Source organism: Calliphora vicina, chromosome 5 (assembly GCF_958450345.1).
Source record: "Calliphora vicina chromosome 5, idCalVici1.1, whole genome shotgun sequence".
Classification (NCBI taxonomy): domain Eukaryota; kingdom Metazoa; phylum Arthropoda; class Insecta; order Diptera; family Calliphoridae; genus Calliphora; species Calliphora vicina.
The window spans coordinates 42,589,550-42,616,214 of record NC_088784.1 but is presented as its reverse complement, the minus strand read 5'-3'; the positions used below and the strand labels follow the sequence as shown (position 1 = coordinate 42,616,214).

Below are 26,665 nucleotides of genomic sequence, written 5' to 3'. Positions count from 1 at the left end.
TGAGGCAGAATTGTCAACGTTGACTTCGCTGGTACCCGTTACTGGCGGCGCCATATTGGATGGCTGTGGCATGGCGGCTGAAGAACTCGGCGTCGAATTAGCGTTTGTGGCAATCGACAACGCTCGCTGGGCATTTAACAACTGGGCCTGAAGAATGTTGATCTGACTTTGAAGGCCTTCCAATTTAAGCTGTGCAGAAGAGCTTAAATTATTTTCAGCAAAATTTTGTTGGTTATGTTGAACATTGGCAACTGTGGTAGCTATGGCATAAGTTGTTCCGGCGGCGGTGGAACTTGTAGGCACTCCGGCGACAGAAGGAGCAATTACAATTGGTTGATTTGTTGTGACGTCAATAGTACTTACGTTTTGTGGAGGCACTCCAGCGGCGGAGGGAGTCAAAGATGTTCCGGCGACATGGGAACTGGCAGGCAAAGAAGAAACTCCGGCGACCGATGGAGCCACTTGTTGAGAAACAATTTTTGTTCCGGCAGGCGAGGAACCACTACTAGGCTGGCTCATTGTTGACTGTAATCGCTGGCTTTTTCTTGCTGGGGAGCGATGCATTATGAACCACAAATAATCACAAGCGTTTCTCAAAGAGCACACAAAATCACAGCAAATAAGCACCAAAATGTTTTAAATATATTTTTATTTGTTCCGGCAGAAAGGGAACCACTTTAAAATATTTTTAAAAAATGTATTTTATGTTCCGGCAGGCAAGGAACCACTTTTGGAAATCTTCAAACAATTATTTTATGTTCCGGCAGGCAAGGAACCACTTTATTTATTTCCAAATTAATTTGTATTTGTTCCGGCAGACAAGGAACCACTTCGCACAAAAATCTGCAAACTTTGTTTTATTCCGGCAGACAAGGAACCACAAAAAATTTAGCAAATATCAGCTCAAAAAGTGCGAAATAAAATTTGTTATCGCTGGCTGCGATGGTCGTCCATAAGGGGCGAATTTAACAACACCAAAAAAGACACAAACATTTTTAAATAATTTGCAGCAATGTGCGGTGCGACACGGTGCGTTTATTTCTATTAAAAAAATTATTAAAATTAAATAAAAGAAATACAAATAATGTTCAACTACTTACCGCAGTGCTTTTCCCTTATGAACTGACTTTACTTTAAATTATTATTTTATTTGGACCACTAGTTATTTATGTGTATAACACATTAAAAATAACGGTACCAACTTAACGAAACAAAAGCACTGCAGTGAGATCAATGTAAAAAAGAACAACAACTAATACATAATCTTCACTAACAAATAGGTAAATAAGACAAATAAACAAAACATTAAGGCTGCTCACAGGACGCCATATAACTTCAAATAAATATTTTAAATGAATTACAAAATTATACAATGACAAATAATAAAGACAAATAATAAAACAAATAATAAAATTTCAGCTCGCTTATGAGCCATTCGGCGACATGCGGTGATTTTAATTTATCCAGGAATTGGATAACTAGGGGTATAAAAGCAAAGTCAGCAATCTGTATTTTTTTCGTGAAATTATCTAATTTAAAGGGGGGTCAGACGGCATGTATTGCTTGTGTTTTGTGCCATGTATTGGGACATTTTTCCATATGTAAACATATACATACCGTGTGATCCATATGAAACTTTATGTATGTAAAATACATGTGTATTACTCGTGACATTTTTGGCAATTAGAGCATGTTCTATTTTCGTGTGTATAACAGAGTTGTATTTTGAAATACAACACTGTGTGGGTGCAAAATAAAAAAAACAAAACAAAAAAGAGTAAAGAAAAATCATAACAAAATTAATTTCATTGCATTAAATATATATATTGTGATTTAAAAATGTTTTAAATAAATATATTGTTAAAAACAACAAACATATAAACTAATAGAGGTTATGTCACATGCAATTACATATGTACGTTTGAACGTGGAAATTATGAATCATATGTATAACGTGAATTTTGACATACACATGGAATTCCATATGTATTGAATACATGTCCCAATACACAAGCAATACATGCCGTCTGACCCCCCTATTAATGAATGATTGTGATCCGTCAATATGCCGATACCAAATAAGCACGTCATTTCTACAAATAGGTACAGTTCCGGACTTAAATATTCACACAGCATACAGATTTATCTTTAATCTTCCATATTTTTTAAACGAAGGCCAAAACTTTCGTACGGGTTTCAAAAAAATATTTATTTACATATAACTTATTGAAATATATGGAAAAACTAAACATAAGTTGGCACATTTCAGAAAAAAAATTTAATTAATGTTTCGAAGTTCGATTTTAAGGGGACAAAAATATTCACACAGTTTCTTATTTTTAATAGGAAAATAGTTTTTTTTTAATAGTTTAATATTTTGTGGAATAGCTTATGTTTTTAATGACTTTTTTTAATCGCCTTGGCATTGAATCGACCAACTTTTGGTGACGGCAGCTCCAATATTTTGCCATTCTTGTGACAGGATTTTTTTAAGTTGAGTCTTACTAATAATATGGTGCTTTCCTACACGTCCGCCCAATTTATCCCACAGATGATCTAAGGGATTCATGTCAGGTGATTATATTTTAAAAGAAAACCTACTACAATGCGCTCTAAAGTTAAACATGTCTATTTTCAACAGTTCAATGACCCCAAACACACAGCCCATGACGTTCGAATATGGATAGTGCATCATGTTCCCCACATTCTCCCGACTCCTCCGCAATCACCTGACATGAATTCCATAGAACATTTGTGGGATAAATTGGCCGAACGTGTAGGAAAGCACCATATTATTAGTAAGACTCAACTTAAAGAAGTCCTGTTACAAGAATGGCAAAATATTGGAGCTGACGTCACCAAAAATTGGTCGATTCAATGTCAAGACGATTAAAAGAAGTCATTACAAAGATAGGCTACTCCACAAAATATTAAACTATTAAAAAAAACTATTTTCCTATTAAAAATTAGAAACTGTGTGAATATTTGTGTCCCCTTAAAATCGAACTTCGAAACATTAGTTAAATTTTTTTTCTGAAATGTGCCAACTTATGTTTAGTTTTTCCATATATTTCAATAAGTTATATGTAAATAAATATTTTTTTGAAACCCGTACGAAAGTTGTGGCCTTCATTTAAAAAATATGGAAGATTAAAGATAAATCTGTATGCTGTGTGAATATTTAAGTCCGGCACTGTATATACGGTGTAAAATACCCTGCAGACAAATTTACCTAAACGGAAACTTGACAATAATTTCAAATCAATATCTACGGGTAAAAATTACCATAAGTAACTGTACTGATAGATATACTTTTCCAGTAAATACTTGTAACGCAAAAGTAAAGTAAAAAATTTATAGAATTTGTCTATCAAAAACTCAAAAATGTAAAAAAAACAGAGACATAACTGTTATAAGAAATATCTAAAAAAATTTAGCCATAACTGTTATATTGTAGACATAAATGTTTGTTTCTTTAAATAATAGTTATTCTCAATGAAAATAAGTTTTGCTTTTCAATAAGTGTTATTCATAATAAATATTTTTTTTCGTTGCTCATAACTTTTATTTTTGATTTTTATGTTTTTACGTTGCCTTAAGCTACGTTTCCGCATACACCGTAATTGGCACCGAAAACGAAAAAGTTCGTTTCAGAACATTTTTTCGGTGCAAATGTATGGAATTTCATTTTCGGTGCCGATTACGGTGTATGCGGAAACGTAGCTTTATAAGAGTTATTCATAATAAATATTTTTTTACGTTACTCATAACTTTTATTTTCTATTTATATTTTTTTACGTTGCCTAATAAGAGTTATTTATAATAAATATTTTTTTACGTTACTCATAACTTTTATTTTCGATTTAACTTCACCTGAAGTATCTCCACTTCAACCAATATCCGCTTTTCTGATTGACGAATCGACGTCATCGTTGTTCGGAACATCAATTAGAGAACTTGAAGAGGATTTATCTTCAGAAGATGACAAAGGCAATACATCGCGAGCAGCTACAGCTGAAATAGAGAGCTTTAAACCTATGAGACTGGACGTAGGAGCCGATTTGTTGCAATATTAGGAAGAGAAAAAGGATGCTTTTGCAATTTTTAAATAAATTGGTTCATATTGTCTATGTACTGCCGGCTAAACGGCTTTCTGTTGAAAGAGCATTTACTGCTTTGCGTATTTTGTTGGCTGAGAAAAGGTGCAACTTAGAGGAGAATGCGTTTGCTAAATCATTGATTGTGAAACAAAATTCTTCATAATTAAAAAACACTCAATAAAAAACATTTTTTGCGACTTTAAAGGTTAAATTTAAATATGTACTAATAAAATGCAACCAAGGTGGCGAAAGAAACTTCTTTTGAGTTATGAGCAACGAAAAAAATATATTCTTTAGAATAACTCTTATTATGCAACTTAAAAACATAAAAATTGAAAAAAAAGTTATGAGCAACGTAAAAAAATATAAATCGAAAATGAAAGTTATGAGCAACGTAAAAAAATATATATTATGAATAACTTTTATTAGGCAACGTAAAAAAATATAAATCGAAAATAAAAGTTATGAGCACCGAAAAAAAATATTTATTATGAATAACTCTTATTTGAAAACGTAAAAATTATTCATTGATTTATGCCTAACTTTTTCAGTCTCAAAAAATTTAATAACAGTTATTTTTGGTCTCTGAAAAAAACACATTTCCAGTAAAAACTTGTAAATAAACAAACTTATAATTTTTTTACCGTTTATATTTTAAAAATTTTAGTTGAAAATTAAAAAATAGTAAATAGTAAGTCAATTTTAATTTGCATTTAAAATAGGCATACAATAACATAGACACATAACAGTTGCAGCATTTCATACTGGATAATTCTTACAAGTAGAAAAAATAACTAGCAACAATTTGTAAAATATTTTTCTCTCAAAAATTCCTAAGCTTTTTTTTATTTTTTGAAAGTTTTTAGAGTAAATAAACGCTTTTCCAGTAATAATTTGTTATAATTCGTAAAAATGTGTAGTTATTGAACAAACTTTATATGAATAATATTTGTTTTATCGTCCTTGTTGAAATTAAATGTCTTTAATTTAAACAAAAATTTTACTAATTACTAATTTTAGACAAATCAAACTATCTCAAGCGTCTATTTGTTATCGTATTTATCTGCAAACCTCTAAGTTAATTTGGTTAAAACTTGTTTCATATCTTCATCTAATTCCAATATAATGAGTATCAAAACATATAATATAACTAGCTGTCCCGGCAAACGTTGCTATGCCAAAGCTCACACAAAGTTTGAGGACTCCCACTATAATAGTACTCTACATATGCAATAATAAATTTATACTTTGTATGGGAGGTGCCATTCCCATTGTTCCTATATAGGTCAATTGTGAATCTAAACTATCCATTGACCCACTCAAAACACACAACAAATTTCATCGAAATCGGTCCAGCCGTTAAGGAGGAGTTTAGTTACTAACACACGTACAGAAGAATTATATATATAAAGATAAATATGAATACCTTTAGAGGTACATATTTTTAAATATTTTAGTGTAAATGGAAGACATTTTTGATCCAGTGTTTTAACTCTTCTGCAACAGAGTGCTGGAGGACTGAAAGATACTTTAAAGTGTCACGACTAAATATTGATCATGTTTTATACTTTATCCGAATGTGGTGAGGTAAATTTAAAAGACCTGTCATGACCAGACCTCCTCTACGTAATTCTAGTGGAGGCTGGGCGAGAAACGATACTAAAAAAGGAAACCTGTTTGTTAGTCATGTAAAGAATGTATTTTCCCCAAACGAGTCAAACGACATAATAGAGTTACCACCTACATTACCCCATATTACTGCAGCTGAACCACTTCGTTTTGAGATTTCAGAGATTAACAAGGCTATTGTTGATTTAAACTCCAAAAAATCACCTGGTATTGATAAAATCAGTAACAAGATGTTCCTCGAGCTACCCCAAATTGCATTAAGAATAATCCTATTTATTTTTAATGCTATATTACTCCTTGAATATTATCCACCAGAATGGAAGGTTTCTTTACTTACAATGATACCTAAGCCGGGAAAAGATCACACTAAAGTAGAATCATATAGACCCATTAGCCTATTGTCAAATATATCAAAACTATTCGAAAAACTGTTAATGTACAAGTTAAAGCCGATAGTGAATCATTTTGATTATATTCCAACTCATCACTTCGGATTTCGAGAAAACATAACACCATAGAACAAACTCACAGGTTGGTAGAAATCATATCCAAGACATTTGAAGAAAAAAAAATATTGTTCAGCACTCTTCATCGACGTTTCGCAAGCCTTCAACAAAGTATGGCATGAAGGATTACACAGAGGAACAAAATTGACATTTTGGTTTGGTGCCGCGGAAAATGTTTTTGATAAAACATGTATGAGACATTTCATAGTCAAAACTATTTTTGTTTTTTTTGAGGAGCTCTTGTTTTTAAGATATCGCGGTTTTAATTTTTTTTGTTATTCTGTATTTTTTTCTCTTTTTGTTTGATTATTTCATAAATGGAGACTAAAATTAAAAACGCATTTTTGTACTGGTATTCTACGCAAAATTATCTTTTCTTTGACATCAATTTTCTTTATCTAAGTTTCATGATATATTGGAAATATCGCAAGGATGTTGAAAATTAACTTTTTTCAGTTTCATCCTTATAAGTTTGACCTATGGTAAAAGGGTTCAACATATTTTCACTATATACAATAAAACATATCAATAAACTAATTTATATAAAAATATTAAAAATTCGCTGAAGATATACTAAACTATTTGGCAAATAACTCAAAGTTTTACAATAGCTATGTTCAATAACTAAAAGTTGTTACTAGTTAGTAACAATTCTTACTGGAAAAGCGTTCATTAACTCAAAAAACTTGCAAGTAGAGAAAAATTCAAGAGCGTATAAATTTTAGAGAGTGGTCTCTCGTTGCAAACTATTACAAGTTCTATTTTGAACTCGTAATAGTTAGCAGCTTATATTTCATATGTTTTGTGTTATTGTTTATTTATTTTCAATTTTATTTTTGTGGTGAAAAAATATAAAAAAAAGAATTTTCAATAAAATTGAAGAAAATGTGTGTATTTATACATTTTAAAAGGAATAAAATATGAACATTGTGTGTATAAAACAATTGTTACTGGAAAAGCGTTCATTTACTTTTTACTATTTTTGAGATTTTAAGAGAGTAATTTTGTAAATTTTGATTTTATTCTCTCGTTGCAAGTATTTACTGGGAAAGTAAATGAACAGACCTAATATTTTTCATATGTATTTCGTATTAAAAATATTATACAAATGTTCGTAACTTGAATGTTTTACACCTGTTTATTTTTTTGATAAATATTATTTCATTATGGCTAGTATGATTAGATGCTGTGTTAAAGATCTTAATATGTTTTGTTACATTTGTGGCGAATATATGTTAAAAGATCAGCGAAAATCAATTACGTACACTGTTCTCCAATTGTATTTTGCTTAAAATACTAGTGTTTTTAATAAAAATTTTAAGATATTTTCACCAAAAACGCTGTAAATCACGTAAATACAAAATTCGCTATATTCTAAAAACGTCAAATGAAGAATTTATATTGCTGTAGTTAGATTCAAATGTGTATTAAGAAATAAGACTAATGACAACCTAAAAATTTATTTATAAAAAAATTGTTTTTTAGATGTAATATTTCGGGATATTATCTAAATATTTCATTAAATTTTTAACTAATTTTTCATTTTAATTAAAAACTATGTTCGCTATAATGCCTTGAATGTGCAGTGCTAAATTTTTATTTAAAATTTTCATAATGCACAATTTTATTAAGGATAAAGCTAAAAGAGTTGAAATTTGACAACTTTCCTGAAAGATCAGACAAATATGCCAAAATGCCCATTACAATTATTATACTCAAAAGAAGCATATGTTTACGTAGACTAGTCTCATGCTAAAAAAATTTCACATTCTTAATTGCATTACCCAAAATTTTGAAGAAAAATACCAAAAAATAGGGTATTCAATGAAAATATAAAAACCGCGATATTTCGAAAACGCGAGCTGACTGGAAAAAAACAAGTATACATAGTAATGAGGGTTCATCAACTTGTACAAAACGTAGTTCAAATCTCGGGCACCAAAATCTCTGTTCCGCAGTGATACCAGTAAACACACATAAGGTTCTAGAAAGTTCGTTCTTAAAGAGGGAGACTTCATAAGTTCACCACAGCCTATTGAAGCAGGCGTACCCCAAGGAAGTATACTGCGTCCCTTCCTATATTTGCTATATACTTGTGATATGCCTACATACAGTCGAACCCACATATCAACTTTTGCTGATGACACAGCTATACTAGCCATTCATGAAAACCCCCAAGAAGCATCTGTACTTTTACAGAAAGGTGGTTAAAACAATGGAGAATAAAAGTAAACGGGCAAAAATGTATACATCTCACTTTCACATTGCGTAGAGAATCGTGCCCTCCAATTCTAATAAATAATCATTTAATACCTCAGATACGAAATTGACTCAAATGAAGTTAAAATTACTACAAATTTACTGGCTAATTGGTAAAAACTCGAGATTGAGTTTAGATTGCAAACTTTTGCTGTACAGCTCAATAATAAAACCCATATGGTGCTATGGAATTCAATTATGGGGCACGGCCTCAGCTTCTAATATTGAAAAAATTCAAAGATTCCAAAATAAAATATTAGGAATGATAACAGCAGCGCCTTGGTATGTGAGAAATATTATCATTCATAAGGACCTAGGTGTCTTCCTTCTCTGCGATGGGTAGCCATGCTGGCAGGTATACCCATACCAGAGGACTCATGGTGAGCACGAACCAAGAACTACCCTTCCCTTTGTCAGGTAGCGTCTGTATATCCCCTATCAGAAGGTTTTCCCTTTCATTGAGATTGGGCCTTCTTGACAGAACATGTCCGTTTTTGGACCCTTTGGGTCCTCTGTCCCTTACAGAGTCCAAAATCCACCAGCGTCTATTTGGTGTGAATATCCGAATCTGTACCGACAGTAAGCCTGCTATCAAATCTCTATCTGGCGTCTACTCGACATCCAGATTGGTACATGAATGCCGGGTATCTCTTAATGAGATGGCGAGACATTCTAACCTGGAGTTATTCTGGGTGCCTGGTCACTCTGGTGTACCTGGCAATGCTATTGCGGATGAACTGGCCAAAAGAGGCTCACGTTTACAAATTGATGAGATCGATAATTTGGTCGGTTCACCGCTATCTTGCTGTAAGTCAATCATACAGTGTAAATTATTTGAGTCTGCTCAGCTCAGATGGTCTAATTTGACAAATTGCTCGATATCGAGACTCACTTGGACTCACCGTTTTTGACCATCACAGGTCAATATACCTCACGGTGTTACCACGGACTAGGTTACGAGCTCTGATATCAGTGCTCACGGGGCACTGCTTGATTGGCATGCTAGCAGACTGAATACTCCATATAATGACTTCTGTAGGAGTTGCCATGATGAAGACGAGGATGAGACGGTTGAACATCTCCTCTGTCTCTGGATATCAGGAAGAAGGATTCGTTCATTCGTGCGACAGGTTGGTTCGGCACTGAACCCAGTTCTGACATGTGAAGGACCTCTTGAGGTCCTGAGCATGATCCTCTAGGGTATCACAAAGGGACCAATTCATGGACCCAAGTGAGCTGGTTGATACTAGCTGCCTTTTTAACCTAACCTAGGTGTCTTCCTGGTGAAAAATTAAATAAAAAAACAAGCGGAGTCATATTTGAAAAAGTTAAAAGTTCACCCTAACCCACTTGCACGAACATTAATGAGAAGTAATGGCTACATCCGACTAAGAAGAAGGAATCCAATAGACCTGCGCTGATGATAGGATATATAAATTAAACATAATTTTTCGTCCAACTGTGGTGGGACGTAAATAAAAATTAATATTTAGATTTAAGATTTGAACAAATTATTGATAGTTCACATTATTTTGTGAAGATACAATAAATAAAATATGAAAAAAAAAAATTATGAATGCAATATTCTTGTGTATTTATATAATATTAAGATGACTAATAACCAGGGAAACCAAAATATGCAAATGCATGTTTTTTCTGGTGAGTCTAATGAGCACATGGATAAGATATTTACACGTTTCAGAACTATATAAGAATTTTGGCATCGATTTGTTAGTGCATATTTTTGCATATTTTACCCTTAAATTCATATTTTTGCATATATTTGTTTTAAGAGCATATTTATGTCATATTTTTGCGTTTTTAGAGCATATTTTACTGTTTAATAGCATATTTTGATTTTATCAAAAACAAATTTTCTCTTACTTATTTTTCGCTGTTGTGAAATTGAAAAATAGATGGCTTTTCACCAAAAACAAACATTTTTTTTTTTAATTAAAAAAAAAATAAAAATTTTAATAATAGCGCCATCTAAATATCAAATTTTAGTTCCAATTCAAACATAACCATTCTAAGTGTTAAAGAAATATTGTCTTTTAAATTTGCTCCTATAACATCAGTTGATGTCGAAAGAACATTTTCTATGTATAAAAATGTTTTCAGATCCAATAGACAACGATTTTTATTTGAAAATTTAAGCCAATATTTTGTAATTTATTGCAATAATAACCTAAATTGGAAAAAAGTGACTATATATTTATATAAAATATCATCAAAAAATACCTCTCGAGGCCTTTTCATAACTTAAGTTCCTATTGTTTTTATGTTGTATTTATTTTTTGTTAGTTATACTTGTTTTAGTTTTTGATATTTTTGTTTATTTTATGTTACTTTACCTTTTTAGAAATGAATTCTATTGATTTTTTTAAATAAAAGTATATTTTTTGGTTAAAAATTATATAAAAGTTTTGTATTTTTAAGAGCATATTTTTTAAATTTTAAGAGCATATTTTAAAGTTTTTACTGCATATTTAAAGCGCTTAAAACGCTTTTTTTAGAGCATATTTCCGGTTTCCCTGCTAATAACCTATCACGAATCAAATTTTGTCACTTTTCAAAATTCGATAATCGTAAATTAAATCGTGAGATTTTCAAAATTAGATAATTAACAAGCATACCTAAATAAAAGCGGCAAGCGTTTTCTAGCTTTGCAATTGCAAAATCCGATTTTGACAGTGCGTTTAATAGTGAGAATGTATGGGTAACATATTATTTATATGTATTGGTTTTCAAACCAATTTCACCACACTCCTCAAACACAGAGTTGTAAAAAAGCGTCCTTAAAAATTTTAACAAAATTTTATTAGTGCTACTATTTTATATATTAATCTTTTATTTATATAATTTTAATATCATGTAAATAAATAAATAAACACACTCTTTCACAGGCAGATAATCACCCTTATCGTGGTTGGCGTAAACGTCTTACGACTACGACAGTTTCGTACTAGATTAAAGATAAAATGCAAACTGTTTCACTTCCAATGTAATTGGAAGTGAATTGAAATGATCGTAAAGGGTTGCTGAACAATCTTCTTCTAACATAGCACATGCAGTTACTATGTCTTCATCAGGTTTCATGTTGGTGTCAACTAGTCTTGATAAAACATCAACGCATCCAAATTCTTTGGTGTTAACGTATTCAATTTTGAAATCGTACATCATAAGTGTTAACGCCCAACGTTGAAGTCTATTTGCAGCATATGCTGGAATTCCAGATTTTCTACCAAAAATCGTTAAAAGTGGTTTGTGATCAGTACACAATGATGAAACGATGAAACTTCTTTACGGCAAAAATCAATGCAAGTCCCTCTTTCTCTATTTGAGAATAGTTTTTCTCTGCTGGTGTAAGTGTGCGTGAGGCATGAGCAATGACTTTCTCTGACTTATCTGGATATATGTGAGATATGATTGCGCCAATACCTTTACCTGATGCATCTGCTGCAACCTTGATTGGTAATTCTGGTTTATAATGTGTTAGCAGCAAATCTGAGTTTAAAAAATCTTTGAATTTTTGGAATCTGCTGTGACTTCCGTTTGTAAATATGCATCCGAAAGATCAATATGAGTATATAAACAAATATTTGCCATTTTTGCATATATATCTTCTGGGCGGTGAAGAGGGTACTTACGAGGTTCCAAACTATCATTCAATCCAGTTGAATAATCCCCACATATCCGAATTTTTCCATTTGGCTTTTTTAAAGCAACTATGGGTGCTGCCCAATCTGAGAAATCGACAGGTGAAATTATTCCCAATGAATGTAAACGATTAATTTCATCTTCGATTAGTGGAAGCATGGCGTATGCTACAAGTCGTTTTGCTCGAAAAATTGGATTGACATCTTTCTTGAGGTGTAACTGAACTTTAAATTTCGTACATTTTGCTGGAGTATCTTGAAATATATCAGCAAAATCTTGCCTTATTTTATTTAAGACAACATATTGTGTTGAGCGGTTGTTCCCATATGCGAAAAACATCACATAAATCTGTACCAAATATTAAAAGCGTATCAGTTTCTACAACGGAAAAACTACATTATTGTACTTCACCTTTTAGCCTTACTTGACAATCAAACTCGGCTAAAAGTTTGATTTTGTTGTTGGATGCACTTGTTACTAGCGATTATTGAAACATTTTCCTGGTTTACCCATATCTGTCCAAAGAGATTTTCCAATCATTGAGATATCTGATGCGGTGTCAATTTGAAGTTTGACATCAAAACCAGGATTATTTTTATTCAAGGGCAATAGTTGAATATTGACGTTGACATATTTACGCCTTGATGCGTGCGAAATTTTGTTGATTCGAACAACATTTGATTGTGGAGAGCCTGATTTGCTCTTGTGATTCTTGCTTTTCTTCTTATATGTGAATTTATTTTGAGATGAACTATTTTTACCGATGGTCTTGCAGTATCCTTCTTTATGACCAACAACATTACATTGACTGCACTTGTGATTGATGAAATTGCAATACTTGGAGTAATGCATTGACCGCAATTCCAACATGGTGTTTTTGGAATGTTGCTGCTAATATCTTGTTCGGGTTTTTGAAATTTTGATTTAGATTTGTGTTGACAGATGTTGTATTATCCTCAACCATAGCAGCATCATGTTTTAAATTCATCATTCTCTGAGCTGTTGTTACCAATTTGTTGACTGTCTGACTTGAATCATCTTCCAAAATTGATAAAGACTTCATTCGAATCTCCATATCTGAATGTGATTGTAATCCACACACAAAAACTAAACACTTGAATTGATCTGCATTCATTTCTGTCAATTTAAATTGTTCACATGATTCATTTATGCGAGCTGCGTAGGACACTAAATCTTCTTGAGGTTTTTTTACTGTTTGAAGACACTTATACCGCAAACTAAACAGAGATTCTTGCACACCAAACATGTTCTTTAGAATCTTGATAGTTTCAGCAAACGAAATATCCCTCACATTTTTGGGAAGAATGTAAGCAGCATATTTACCATAAGCGATAGTGTTTAATTTTCTTATTAAAAGTCTTACTCGAGCTGCGTCATCCAAATCTTTACCATCCACTAAGAATATATCTTCATGACGGCTGTACCAAACATTAAATGTAATTGAATTTGTTGGGTCAAAAGAGAATTCAGAAATTGAACTTGATAATTTGTCCATCAATTGTTCTTGAGTGTTTGAAACTCCAACGGACAATCTTGCTAGGATTTCTCCTTGCTTCTGAAGTAATTCCAAAATCTTAGGATCTGTTGCCATCATCCTCGTCGCCACAAATATGTTATGGTTTAAATATTTAGAAATAATTATTTACAAAAGAAAATATAAGTTTATTTAATTTAGAAGTTAAAACAAGAATGAAAATATTTTCATACAAATACAAAATATTAAAAGTAAATTTCAATGAAGAAATGTTCCTAATATAAATTATTGAACAAGTAAAATTATTCCAAGTGATTATATTACAATAGTTTGTTTCATTGTTATTCAAATATTTAGCATACTGATTTCTCAAATTCGGACAGGAAGAGAGAATATGGTGTACATTGTTGATTAATCCGCAACGAATGCAGGTATTGGAAACATTTTTATTCAAGAGGTGTATATGTGTATTGATAGTATGTCCCATTCGTAATCTTGAATAAATTTTGATGTTTTTACCAACATTTGTTGGGTAAGTTGGTGGTTTATAGTTTGGGTTTATTTGGGAATAGTGAGTGTGGTGATAATCTCTCAGTTTGTTATTTTTTTGAATTTTTAGCTCATTTATAATTAAATTTTTTAGGTCAACTTTTTCTACTAGAGGATTTTTTATGATTGGTGCTAAGCATCCTTCTTTTGCAGCTAAGTCAGCAAAATCGATGCTATTTTTATTTTATTGTTATGGCTGATTAAGAGGTCTCTGATTTTATTCACTGAACGCCAATTATTATTGGATTGATTTTTTATTGAAGTTATAACAGATAGGCTATCGGAAAATATTATAGTTTTTTTTGGATTCACTTACTATATAAATTGCTTGAAATATTCCAGCTGATTCAGCAGTAAAGATAGAGGAAAAACTATTTAATGATTTGACACTAAGGGTATTGCCATTTTGATCAACAACAGCATATGCCACATTATGGTTGTCCTTTGATGCATCTGTGTAAATGTATTGGTAATTGGTTCCACCAAATGTTGTTTTAAGTTCTTGGTATAGCTGTAAATACATTTCATTTGATGTATTTTGTTTTTTGAAAGATGAGAGTGAAATATAACAAGAATTGTCATCGAACAGCCATACAGGATGTTTTATATTGTATGTTGAAAGCTTGTCTCTATAGTTGATTATGTTGTTGTTGATAATTCTATATATTGATGATTGAACTTTTGGATTTTTTTTAGATCGCATAATTGAAGTAACATCAGAGTCTATAACGAAATTGTTGTACGAAAGAATTTTAGGAAGAAGTCTGTTAAATGATTAAACAATTTTTTGTTCCAACGATGGAAGTCCAGAATAACAAGAAGGGAAGGCTCTCTCTTTTTGTACAACAACAACCTCTCCTCACATACAAGTAGCATGATATAAAAAAAATTACAAGGTAGTTTCATTTATATTTTTTTGACAATAAAGGGGATTTTTGAAGTTTATTTTATTTGTAAATATTCAGTGAAGCGTTGCCACATTTAGAAAAATGTTACAATACTTCGAGAAATTTTCAATGTAATATGTGTAGTGTGTAACAGTTCACAATACTGCAATTTATATTTAAAATAGATTAAAAACGGATTAATCTAAGACGTGTGCCTTTATATCACATAGGACATGACAATTAAGAGCTGCCCGAAGATAGTGATACCTTTTTCAATCAGACTTTAAAAAAATGGATGTTTTTAAATTTATCAGAGAAATTCTAACGTTGCCTCAATTGTTCCATCAAAAGGATTTTGTGGTCGACTTTCTTTTATAAAACTAGCATGTGCTACAAAAGTGTTACTGCAGTCTTTACTGGAACTACTTTCTGTGTTGGCTAGAGATTTGAGAGAAGACTTTTACCCCTATTTTCAACGTGTCCTGGATAGATTAATATGTTTGCTCAATAGTCATGATGCTAATCAATTAGAGTGGACTTTTAGTGTGTTTCGCAACGTTAGAATTCCTCTGATAAATTTAAAATTAGCCATTTTTTTAAAGTCTGATTGAAAAAGGTATCACTATCTTCGGGCAGCTCTTAATTGTCATGGCCTATGTGATATAAAGGCACACGTCTTAGATTAATCCGTTTTTTATTTATTTTAAATATAAATTACAGTATTGTGAACTGTTACATATTTCATTGAAAATTTCTCGGAGTATTGTAACCTTTTTCTAAATGTGGCAACGCTTCACTGAATATTTACAAATAAAATAAACTTCAAAAATCCCCTTTCTTGTCAATAAAATATAAATGAAACTACCTTGTAATTTTTTTATATCATGGTTGCGCCTCTAGTTGTACCCTATGCTGTAAGGCATGTACAATTTTAATGAAGTCTGATGGTCAGATGGCCCATAGGCAAAAATTGATTTTTTATAAATCTTTCATGGAATGAATGATATATAAAAACAAACGACCATTTCATACATAACTGCGATTTTCTTTGATATAATAAATATATACTAATAAATGTCCGTCTGTCTGTCTATTTATTTGATTGTTTGCTGAAAATGATTGGATAACATACAAAGTAAATTGTAATTTTCGAATATTAGCAGAACTATAATTGTGATTCTCAAACTTTATATGAATAAATTTCTTATCACTGCATGAAGTTTAACCAAAAATGGGACGGGTGAGAACAGGGGGTGTTGCACCTCCCATACAAAGTAAAAAGTTATTTTAAAATATCTTGAGAATTATATTTGTGGAAGTCTTGGAAGTTTGGCTGATAATGGGTGGTATTGGATTAGTGGGCGTGGTACCTCCCACACAATGTACATTTTAATATCGGATATCTTCACGAATTAATTTTTTATCACTATAAGTTGTTTGTCTGAAAATGGTCGAGGTTGGATTAGTAGACGTGGCACCTATGGTGCATAGCAAATAGTTTTCGAATATCTGAAGAACTATAAATGAGAAAATCTACAACTTTTATACGAATCCAGGAAATTTATCTTAGTCCCGGTCCACACTGTGAAACATTTGCTGCAAAACATTTGAGTTTGTTGATGAAAGGGGAAAAGGAATGAAATAGGGAACTTTGTTTCATGTACATGAAGTTTTTGTTGAGTATGTCATCCACATTTATTCGTTCGTATTCGTACTGTACAGAAATGTCAAAAACTGAAAAGCAAAAACTTCACTGTGTGAACACGAATGCAGTTTCAAAAGAGAATTTAAAAATGTTTTGCAGCAAATGTTTCACAGTGTGGACCGGCACTTATGAAGACTTAAAGAAAATTTTATTTAATTACTATGATGTGGCAAAAAACAAATTGTCTGAAAGAATAAAATTTCGAAAAATTACTCAATCAGTACCGCAATTCTGTAACTTTTTATGCTTTAATACCGATGTCGTTAAGTAACGAAAAATATCGGTTGCTTTAACGAATTTAATATTCACTATTTGAAGTTAACGATATCTCTCGGTAATACATTTTAACGACGAATATAGTTAAAAATATAAATGTCAATATTTTTAAAATTAAAAAATCATAAAAATATTCACTATTTTTTCGTGTTTGCAGATAAATTCGTAGTAGTGTGAATAAATAATCACATTTATATATAAAAATCAAGCATCAGCTCACCCAAATATGTTCGCGAAACCTACTGAAAACAAATGAATAAGAGAAATAAAAAATAAAAGTAATCCAATGTAATACATATGTCTATGCTACCACAAGTTATCATTGATTCAGAATTTAGATATGTGTTGTTATAAGGACAGTCGACAAATTCCAACGAATTTCCTTCTTAGAATACGGTCTTGTATATGTTTATACTCGTATCACATCGCCAAATATGGTTTAAAATGCTCACTAGGAAATTTGAATATAGGGATAAACATTATACACTCCAGAAATGTGTTAATTATGGATATTATGCCCCAAATTAAAGTTGATCTTAAAATTCGAATACTATTTTTTTTTGTATAATAAATATTTTATTTATTTTTCTTCAATTTATTAACCAAGCCTTAGGGGCCATTAATGGCTAATAAAAGCTACTCAATAAAATAATTAAATATATTAACTTTTAACAAAAATAGTATAAATAAAAATAGTTAAAAACAAGTAATTACAAAATTATTAACATTTTTTTTCTTTTATGCAAACATTTAAATAAATATAAATGTATATATAATTTAATAAAAAAAATAAAAAATATAGTTATCAGACCCTTTTTTTAAATCATTATATAATAATAAAACAAAAAAATTATAATGCATGAAAGTGCATATCTTTTAAATTTTGAGGAATAGTTAAAGAGAAGGAGAAAAAATTATAAATCATGTGTAATTACATAATTCATTAGTTTTCTTCGAAAGGCATAAGGCGAAGATGAGAAACATCTTAGATCCCTAGGTAGTGTATTCCATATTCTTGATAATCTTATCTGGAATGATCTTTCAAATATTGCGGAATGAAAAAGTGGATATACAAATTGAGGGTTCCTATCAGAGTTTATCATATGAAAGTTGTCTACTATATAATCAGGGAAACCGTTTACAAAAATCTTGTAAAAAAATATTAATAACCTTATAGCTACATAATTATGAAATGAACATCGAAGGAATCTGTCCACAAAGGGAGTTACATGGTGACGTATTCCCAAATGAAAAACAAATCTCACGATTCTATTGAAAATTATTTTAAATGTAGCAAATTCACGACCCGTAGTACCAGAAAATACTTCTATACAATACAAAATATGTGGCATCAATAAAGCATTAGCGACACGCATTCTAATAGAAAATGGAAGATATATATCAAGTGAATATAACCTTCTCAAAAAAAATGATATTCTGGAAGAAATGCTGTTAATATGAGCTTTAAAATTTAAGTGATCATCAATCAAGACACCGAGACATTTCATCCTATTTACAAATTCAATACATGTGTCATCAAGTGTAATATCCATATCATCAATTCGGAAACCAAATCCCATTAATTTAGTCTTTCTTGAATTAAGTTTAAATCCATTTTCAGAAGACCATGTTAAAACTCTACTAATAAAATATTTTCTAAAATTAATAATAAAATTGGTCAATTCACAAGGTCCCTTATCATGTCATATTGTCCTAATATTTCACAGTGGTATGTATTGCTTTTCAAAATAAATATAATTGGTCAATTCAAGGTCTCATAATGTCCTAATATTTCATAGTGGTTTTTATTGCTTTTCAAGCATAAAAATGTCCTAAAATAATACTACTATCGGTAAATTCACAAAGTCTCTTATCAGTCATATTGTCATAATGTCCTAATATATCACGACTCAGCGGCTCGGCTTAACCGACTTTTAGGCATTCGGCGCAGGTCTCTGCTTGTTGGTTACGAAAACACAATAAAAATAGCATACAAAGTAGTATTATTTTAGGATATTTTTTGCTTGAAAAGCAATAAAAACCATTGTGAACTATTAGGACATTATGACAATATGACATGATAAGAGACCTTGTGAATTGACCATATGTATGCTATGTTTATTGTGTTATCGTAACCAGCCAGCAGAGACCTGCGCCGAATGCCTAAGAGTCGGTTAAGCCGAGCCGCCGAGACGAGATATGTTAGGACATTATGACAATATGACTGATAAGAGACCTTGTGAATTGACCAAATATATGTCCAAATTTATCTTAAAAAGATAATTAAAGCATGTTTTTTATAATTAAAACTCAAATCAGTCCGTATCTAACAAACACAAAAAAGTTGACCAACCGTACTTTCAAAAAACAACTTATTTCGAATATTTATGTTACAAAACTAACTCCTAAACAATTATCGTTATGGCTTAACTAGAACATTTTATTTGTCGATAACCTACCGACAAATTTCGTCATCTACCGACTATTTTAACGAAAATAATCGGTAAAATTTAATTCGGAATATCTCTTAACGATAAATATTGTTAGCTAACGAATTTTGATTACTTAACGACAAAATTTTGTCGTCAAAAAGTTACAGAATTGCGGTACAGAAGACGAATCAATTACTAGTTTTGCTATGCGACTCAATCATGCGACAGGTAATTGTTAAGAAAAATGAGAAGTAAAAGGGAGGCAATATATTAAAAATTTAAATTTCCGAATTTTTTAATTTTTTTCTTTACAACACATCTCCTGAAAATTTCGAATCGAATCGCTCCAGCCGTTCTCACGTGATGCCATTACATATATGGACCATTTCATTTTTATATACATATGTATATCCTCCTCGGTGCAGCGCAGCCTATTGTACATTTTCCAAAAAAAAAAAGATTTTTCGCCACACTAAAAAAATTTTATTTACATTTGTGATAAGTTGTTCGTATATCACGTTTTCTTGAGCACTGATTTTTTTAAGTTGTATTGCTAGACCCTTATTTTAGCATTTTTTTTACATGTTCAGCCTGCTGCACATTTGCAACCTATTACGAAAAAAATGCCAAGTAAATTTACAGAGCAACAAAAAATACAATATGAAACCGTAATCTGATTTTTTCAGTCGGATTCCAATGAACCGCTATGTCTTCTCAAAGTTAAGAAAAAAATTGTCATGAAATAGTTTTTATTAATATACTTTTTTCATACAACTGAAATTAATCACCCTTATTCTACTTGGCGTCGTCGACATCGTCGTCAATATTGAGTCAAAAAATGGTACAGTGGTGGCCACCAATTTAAGACAAATACTTGAATTTTTTTCATCAACTGAATTTTAAGTGCGATAGAGCCAAAATTAAAGGACCTCTAAGGGTATGAAATTTATTATTAATGTTTCTAGTTTCTGAAAAATGTTTGGAAAAATTGGTAAAACATATATGGACAAAGATATGTGGAAAAACGTTCACCCACCTCAGCGAACATCCGCTGTTAATAACATGATATGACCGAAACTAATGGAACTAAAAATACGAAATTTGGTCCGAATATTTTATAATAATAAAAATATAATGATATAAATGTGAGAAAATATGTTTATTTAAAAAAAAATTTTTTTGGTCAAGTTGTAGAAACATTTTATGTGTTCGTGGTGAATATGTATGAATTAACACAGTCGAATAAAACTCACTTGTGTGTTAAAACAGTCCTCATGCATACATATTTGTGGAAATATTTGAAAAAATAATTGCCAATCACGTGGAATTTAGCAAACAATTTTTGTCTTAAATTCCTGGCCACCACTGTATGTGTTTCTCCGAAATCGATAACAATTGGTAACTTTTGACAGAATTTTATACTTTTATAAGTCGGGTTAAAGTACAAAACGCTGTCAAAAGTTACCAATTGTTATCGATATCGGCGTAACATCTACCATTTTTTGACTCAATATTGACGAGTATGTCGACGACGCATATTTACGAACGACGAATATTTAAAAAATAATCGAAATAATAATAAAAAATATTTTGTAGGTAATATATTCGTATTTCAAGGTAGATTTTTTTAGAAATTATGTTTATTTTTAGAAGAACAAGTTGTAATTATCAAAATCCAAAAATAATTACAAAAACAAGAAAAATACCAAAGAAAAATAAACAGGAACTATTTACTTTGTCCCATTTATACAATCCCATCCATTTTGAGGCAAGCAGTTGACAATGGTACCGAAGTAAATCCCGCTAAGTTTTGCGACTTTCACAATGATAGTTCACCAGATATTCCATAATAACTATTAACTTTGTATGGGAAGAGCCCACTTAAAATTTCATATAAAAAATAGTCTATTGATCGTTTCAAATTTATAAGAATATATGGTCAAAATTTCAAGAGGATCGGACCAGTGGTTTAGCCTCCTATAAGGTACAAACAAACAATTAAACAGACATAAATATGGAAAAACACAAAATTCCTTATTTTACCCGTTTTTACCTTCCTGAAGGTAGACTTTGGAAAATGTACTTTCTAAATACATATTTTTGTGACTATAGTGAGCTAAATTAAAGATGTTTTCCTTGTAAACAAGTCCAAGTTGGGAAAAATGGTATAGCCTTTTGATGCTTCCAAGTAATAATCTATCTATGTTCGAAATTTCAATAAAATCGGTTCAGCCGTTTGGTATTTATTGTTTAATAACTAAAGGTACCAATTTTACCGGTTTTCCACCTGTTTGTCCCTTTCTGGTCCAAGGATTGAAAAAAGAGACAGCCTATTTACGTTTCCCAGTAAGGATCTATCTACGTTCAAAATTTCAATAACATCGTTTCAGCAGTTTAGGCGGGATGCACAAACAAACCAACAAACATACTTACAAAGAATATTTTTGTAATTTTACGATTTGTTGGTAGGTAAAACTATTTTTTTTACATATTGAAAATCTATACAAACCTCAGCCGTTTAATTATCGCCATGATCCATATAGGTCTGCCCCAATGTGCAATGTTCCGACGAAGAATAATGGGAGGTTGGAAACAGGTAGTTGTAAGCACCATTTGATTATTTTTTGCAGTATTTTGATGATAGTTTTTAGAGTCTTGTTTCGGAAAACAGCAATATGTATGCTTTGGAAAATAACTTTGAACTCAACTCCTTCAGAGTACAAAAGGTTTGTTGGTGCTCATATTGTCGCGGGGTTTAAAGTTTTAAAGTTTCCAGCTATCACACAAATTTTTAAATTCCGGAATAACATACATTTTGTTAACAATATGTCAGTTACCGAGGAGGAAAAAAAGATTAGCTTTGGAAAGTTTAACCAGTACTTGACGTTGTGTTAAAAAGGTGTAAATTGATTCCTAAGGCTATAAAATGAAGCATCGACAAACAAATGATTCCATTTTCAGGAACGACAACCTTAAAGCAGTACGTAAAAGGCAAACCAAATCCAGTAGGATTGAAAAACTTTGTATTAGCGTCACCTGATGGATTAGTTTTGGACTTCTTTATATACCAAGGAGCAAACACATGGCCTGATGGCAAGCCTAATAAACATTTAGGGATTGGAGGTACTGTTGTACAAAAACTTGCTGCAGATATAAATGAAGATACGGAAGTATTCATTGATAAGTATTTTACTTCGATAAATATACTAGATTGCCTGTTGGAAAAAAAGCATATTTGCCACAGGGACTATTTAATTGAACAGAGTGCCCAAGGAACTTGTTTCTAAATTATCCAAGGACAAAACGTTGCTAAAAAAAGGCAGAGGCAGCTACGAAACGTTCGTCAGAAGATGACAAAATGTGTGTTATTAAGTCGATGGATAGCCGCTCGGAACTAATAGCCACATCAATTGGATCACTCCCCATCCAATCCGACAATGAGAGCATTGTCGTATGCAACTCCTGTGTAATGTATACAAAAGGCAAATAAGCTTGCGGAGAAAACAAAAAAATTGATGGACTTATTAGACTTTAAATTGTATATCGCGAAATGTTGCAGAAGCTTCTCATACAAATAAAAGACAATATTCTCCAGAGTTGGAAGATGAACCACCACAACAAATAGCATTTACCCATATGCGTCGTTACTGATAAAAATAAACTTATGCGTTGTCGTAAAGAGGGATGCAAACGAAAAACACGTTTTAAGTGTATGTCCTGTTTCATGGAGTTTCATTCCTAATCAATCAATTTTCATCCTGGAGTATAATTATTTTCATGAATTTTAAAATAAAAATGTCTAAATAAATAAGTTTTTTTCTTTCATTTGGTCACGAATGTCCTGCAACATCAGTTTCTCAGAATCTTTCGTCCTTTAACAAATTGTTTATTATATTGTTTCTTTTTTCATAAATTATACAAAAAAAAATAAAACAATTGACTAGATAGTTTGGTTATTGACTTACATAAGTTAACTAATAATAGTAGAAAATAACAACCAAAGTAACATATTAATAGGATGCAGTTTTAAGATATAATCTTGAAGATTATAGGACTCAGCGTTGCATTTTTTTGCTCGCAACTGTATATAAATTTTCTAGACAATTGTCAAAATTTGGGTGAATTCCAAAATGTATGTATGCAATGCAACCTTAAAAAGTCGAGCGATTCTTAACGCAACCGTGCAAACTTTGATGTTTCATATCGCAAAATGTATGAAAAAGTAAAAACAGCCAGTATGATATGTTCTTTTTAAAATTTAAACTACGCGTTTACATGCTTTGTCTTAATAAAGATATGACTGCATTGCATACATACATTTTGGAATTCACCCTTTATCTGAGTCAAAAAATATTTCATTTGGCACTGCAAATTTATAAAATTGCTTTTCCATAGGTACATTGTAAATTAAAATAATGCTTTGCTACCATATGGCACACGTTATCAATATTAATTTGAATCTTGACTAACAGCAGACAATGCTTTATACTAGGTTTTATCAGGGTATCACAATGGATCCCATAGTGGAAGTGTAATTTACAGTACACAACTCTTCTAAACTAAACTAATATGATGTAAGTCGGATTTCTGAATAATTTTTCAAGTACATATACTTACCGATTGTGATATAATAAAATTTTTAGCAACATTATCGAAGAGCAATGTAAGAACGTAGCCTGAACCGGCACTTTTTCTTTCCGAAAATCGTACTAAAAAACAACCAGATGTGTCGAAATTTTGATCTGCCTTAGATTCATCAACCTCAGCAGATCCTGTGGAGGAATCTAACCTTTCTTTTTGCATTTTTGTTGAAAAACACTTTAAAACATTTACCGCCTCATCTCTTGTCAAAGTACCGTGGTACCACTGTGATCTGATCGTATTCGCTGGTCCCAATTTATAAGCCTCTAGAAATGAAACAACTTCTCTATGATTGGCTTCTTTAGCCAAATCAATTGGAAATTCACCCATAGATGTTCGTGGTAACAGAGGTGCTTTAACGGCCAACAACTCCTCGACTGCTTCCAAATTGCCATGTTTTGCCGCTTCGTGCAATGGCACATATCCATTTTTTATGTTCCGTCCTTGAATATTAGCATTCGCTACGATTAGTGTTCGTATGAATGATGCTGGCTGATGGCGACAGGCATACTATATAGAAGGAATGTAAATTAGTAAATTACAAAGCGTACAAAACATGTTTGTTTACTTACATGTAATGGCATATAGTTGTCAGTATCCATACAATTTACACTTACTCCTGCATTGAGTAACAAATTTAACATTGTTTGGTCGCCATGTAAAGCGGCCAAATGCATTGCAGTCTGACCATGCTGATTTTTTGCATCTACGTTCCGATAACCGCACTTTAAAAGTTCCGATACTACTACGTGATTATTGTTCATTACTGCACGATGCAAAAGGTTCGTACTGCCATGACTTCGTGTGTCATTTGGAGGAAGATCCTTTCGTATGTGTTTTGTAAGTTTTGTAACTAAACCATTCGCAGCTTGTTGATAAAATTCAACCAACATATCTAAACCGTGAAGAATTTTGACTTTATCTTCAATCGAGAAGAAGGCATCTTCGCCATGACGTCTTATTTGATAATGACACACCTCGCCCTGATACAATAACGTCAGTACAAAATCACCAGCAGCAGTGTTACTTTCCCGTACTAAAAATGTTCCATCCTCAGAGACCTCTGTATGGTGTTTTATTATAAATTAACGTACATATATAATATTAAACAATTATGTACAAATTTACTAACGTACCACTTCTTATAAGTTCCTCGGCATATTCACGAGAAACCTTTCCATGAAACCAAGTAAGATGTTCATCTCGATTCATAATCAATTGCTTGCCTTTACAATAATGGTATAATTTAACATATAATAATGTATTCACTAATTAAATAGTGATTACTAAAACGAATTTACACATAAAGAATATATAAATCAAACAAATTAAAAGAAAAAAACACAAAAATGAACACAATACGATCACTGCTAAGAGTTCGGTGTCACCTAAATAAAATACGGCGTAATTAATTATTTCATATTATGTGTGCCAGTGTTGCCAGATTGGGGAATTGTGTCTCAAATAAAATTTGAAATGCCCAATTTTGGACCTTTTTTTGGGAAAAAAAGTAAAAAATTATGGACCTTTTTACATGTTCCGACTTTGAATGCGTGTAACTTTCCAAATTATATCGCAAATATAGCTGATATTTAAAAAAAATTGGACTCTCTGTAGGCCAGTCATATTTAAAAAACGAAAGAAAATCGAGCAAAATTAACAAAAATATAAACTCAAATATTTTTTATTTTTTTTTTATTTATTTCCATAACAGCTGTAAGCCCAAAGGGCCAAATAGCTGCAGAATTAATCCATATTTTTACACGAATATACATACAGTAGCCCAATAAAGTCTACATACAGGAATTCAAATTAAATTTCTTTCGTTGAAAGCTGTATTTGTAAGTTAAAAGTAATTATATTTGTTAAAAAAATAAATTCACACTAAAAAAAATTAAAACAACATCACTTAAGTCGGGTTTAGTAACATTTCCTATCACGTCCAAAATTTTACCGTTATCAGAATTTTTGATTCTGAGTCAAATAACGATTTTTTTTTTTTTGGTTTTTTGGCTTTTATGTTCAAAATATTATGAAACTTAATAGCCATGCCCACCCAAAAGTAGGTGTGACCGAGAATAAATTTTTTCGATATTTTGCTCAGAATCAATAACTCTAATAACGGTGAACTTTTGGGCGTTATTTGAATTTTTTTTTTGGTAAAATCGACATAAGACATGTACTATTATATATCTCATAAAAAACTAAAAAAAACAACTTTAAATTAAAGTAACATAATAATTTTTCCTGTATGTAGACTTTCTTGGGCTACTGTATATATATATTTAAATGAATTTATATACATACATATAAAAAATAACTTAACATTTTTTCAATACAAACACAACTGAGAAGAAAGAAGAGTGATGATTTGCAGCAACATTAATGAAAGGATTTGATAATTTATATACAATAAAATGATTTCATTCAAACTTCAATAGCCATCTTGAAAATATTTTCAAATTGCGCCACACTATGGGAGAATCTTCTTTCAGTATACGGAATAATCGAGTTCCATATTCTCGC

The 26,665-nt window shown here is 31.3% G+C and overlaps 1 protein-coding gene across 1 annotated transcript in view; it reads right to left on the bottom strand.

The window, feature by feature from the left end:
• The window catches only part of Shark (SH2 ankyrin repeat kinase), a 40,167-nt gene extending 14,652 nt beyond the window's left edge, over window positions 1-25,515 (bottom strand). Inside the window, exons 1-3 of the mRNA XM_065514371.1 lie at window positions 25,276-25,515; window positions 24,712-25,202; window positions 24,116-24,649 (exon numbers count right to left, since the gene is read on the bottom strand). Coding sequence (XP_065370443.1) covers window positions 24,116-24,649; window positions 24,712-25,202; window positions 25,276-25,351 — 1,101 coding nt within the window. The 5' untranslated portion in view covers window positions 25,352-25,515. The remainder of the gene's footprint in view (window positions 1-24,115; window positions 24,650-24,711; window positions 25,203-25,275) is intronic.
• Window positions 25,516-26,665: the final 1,150 nt, after the last annotated feature.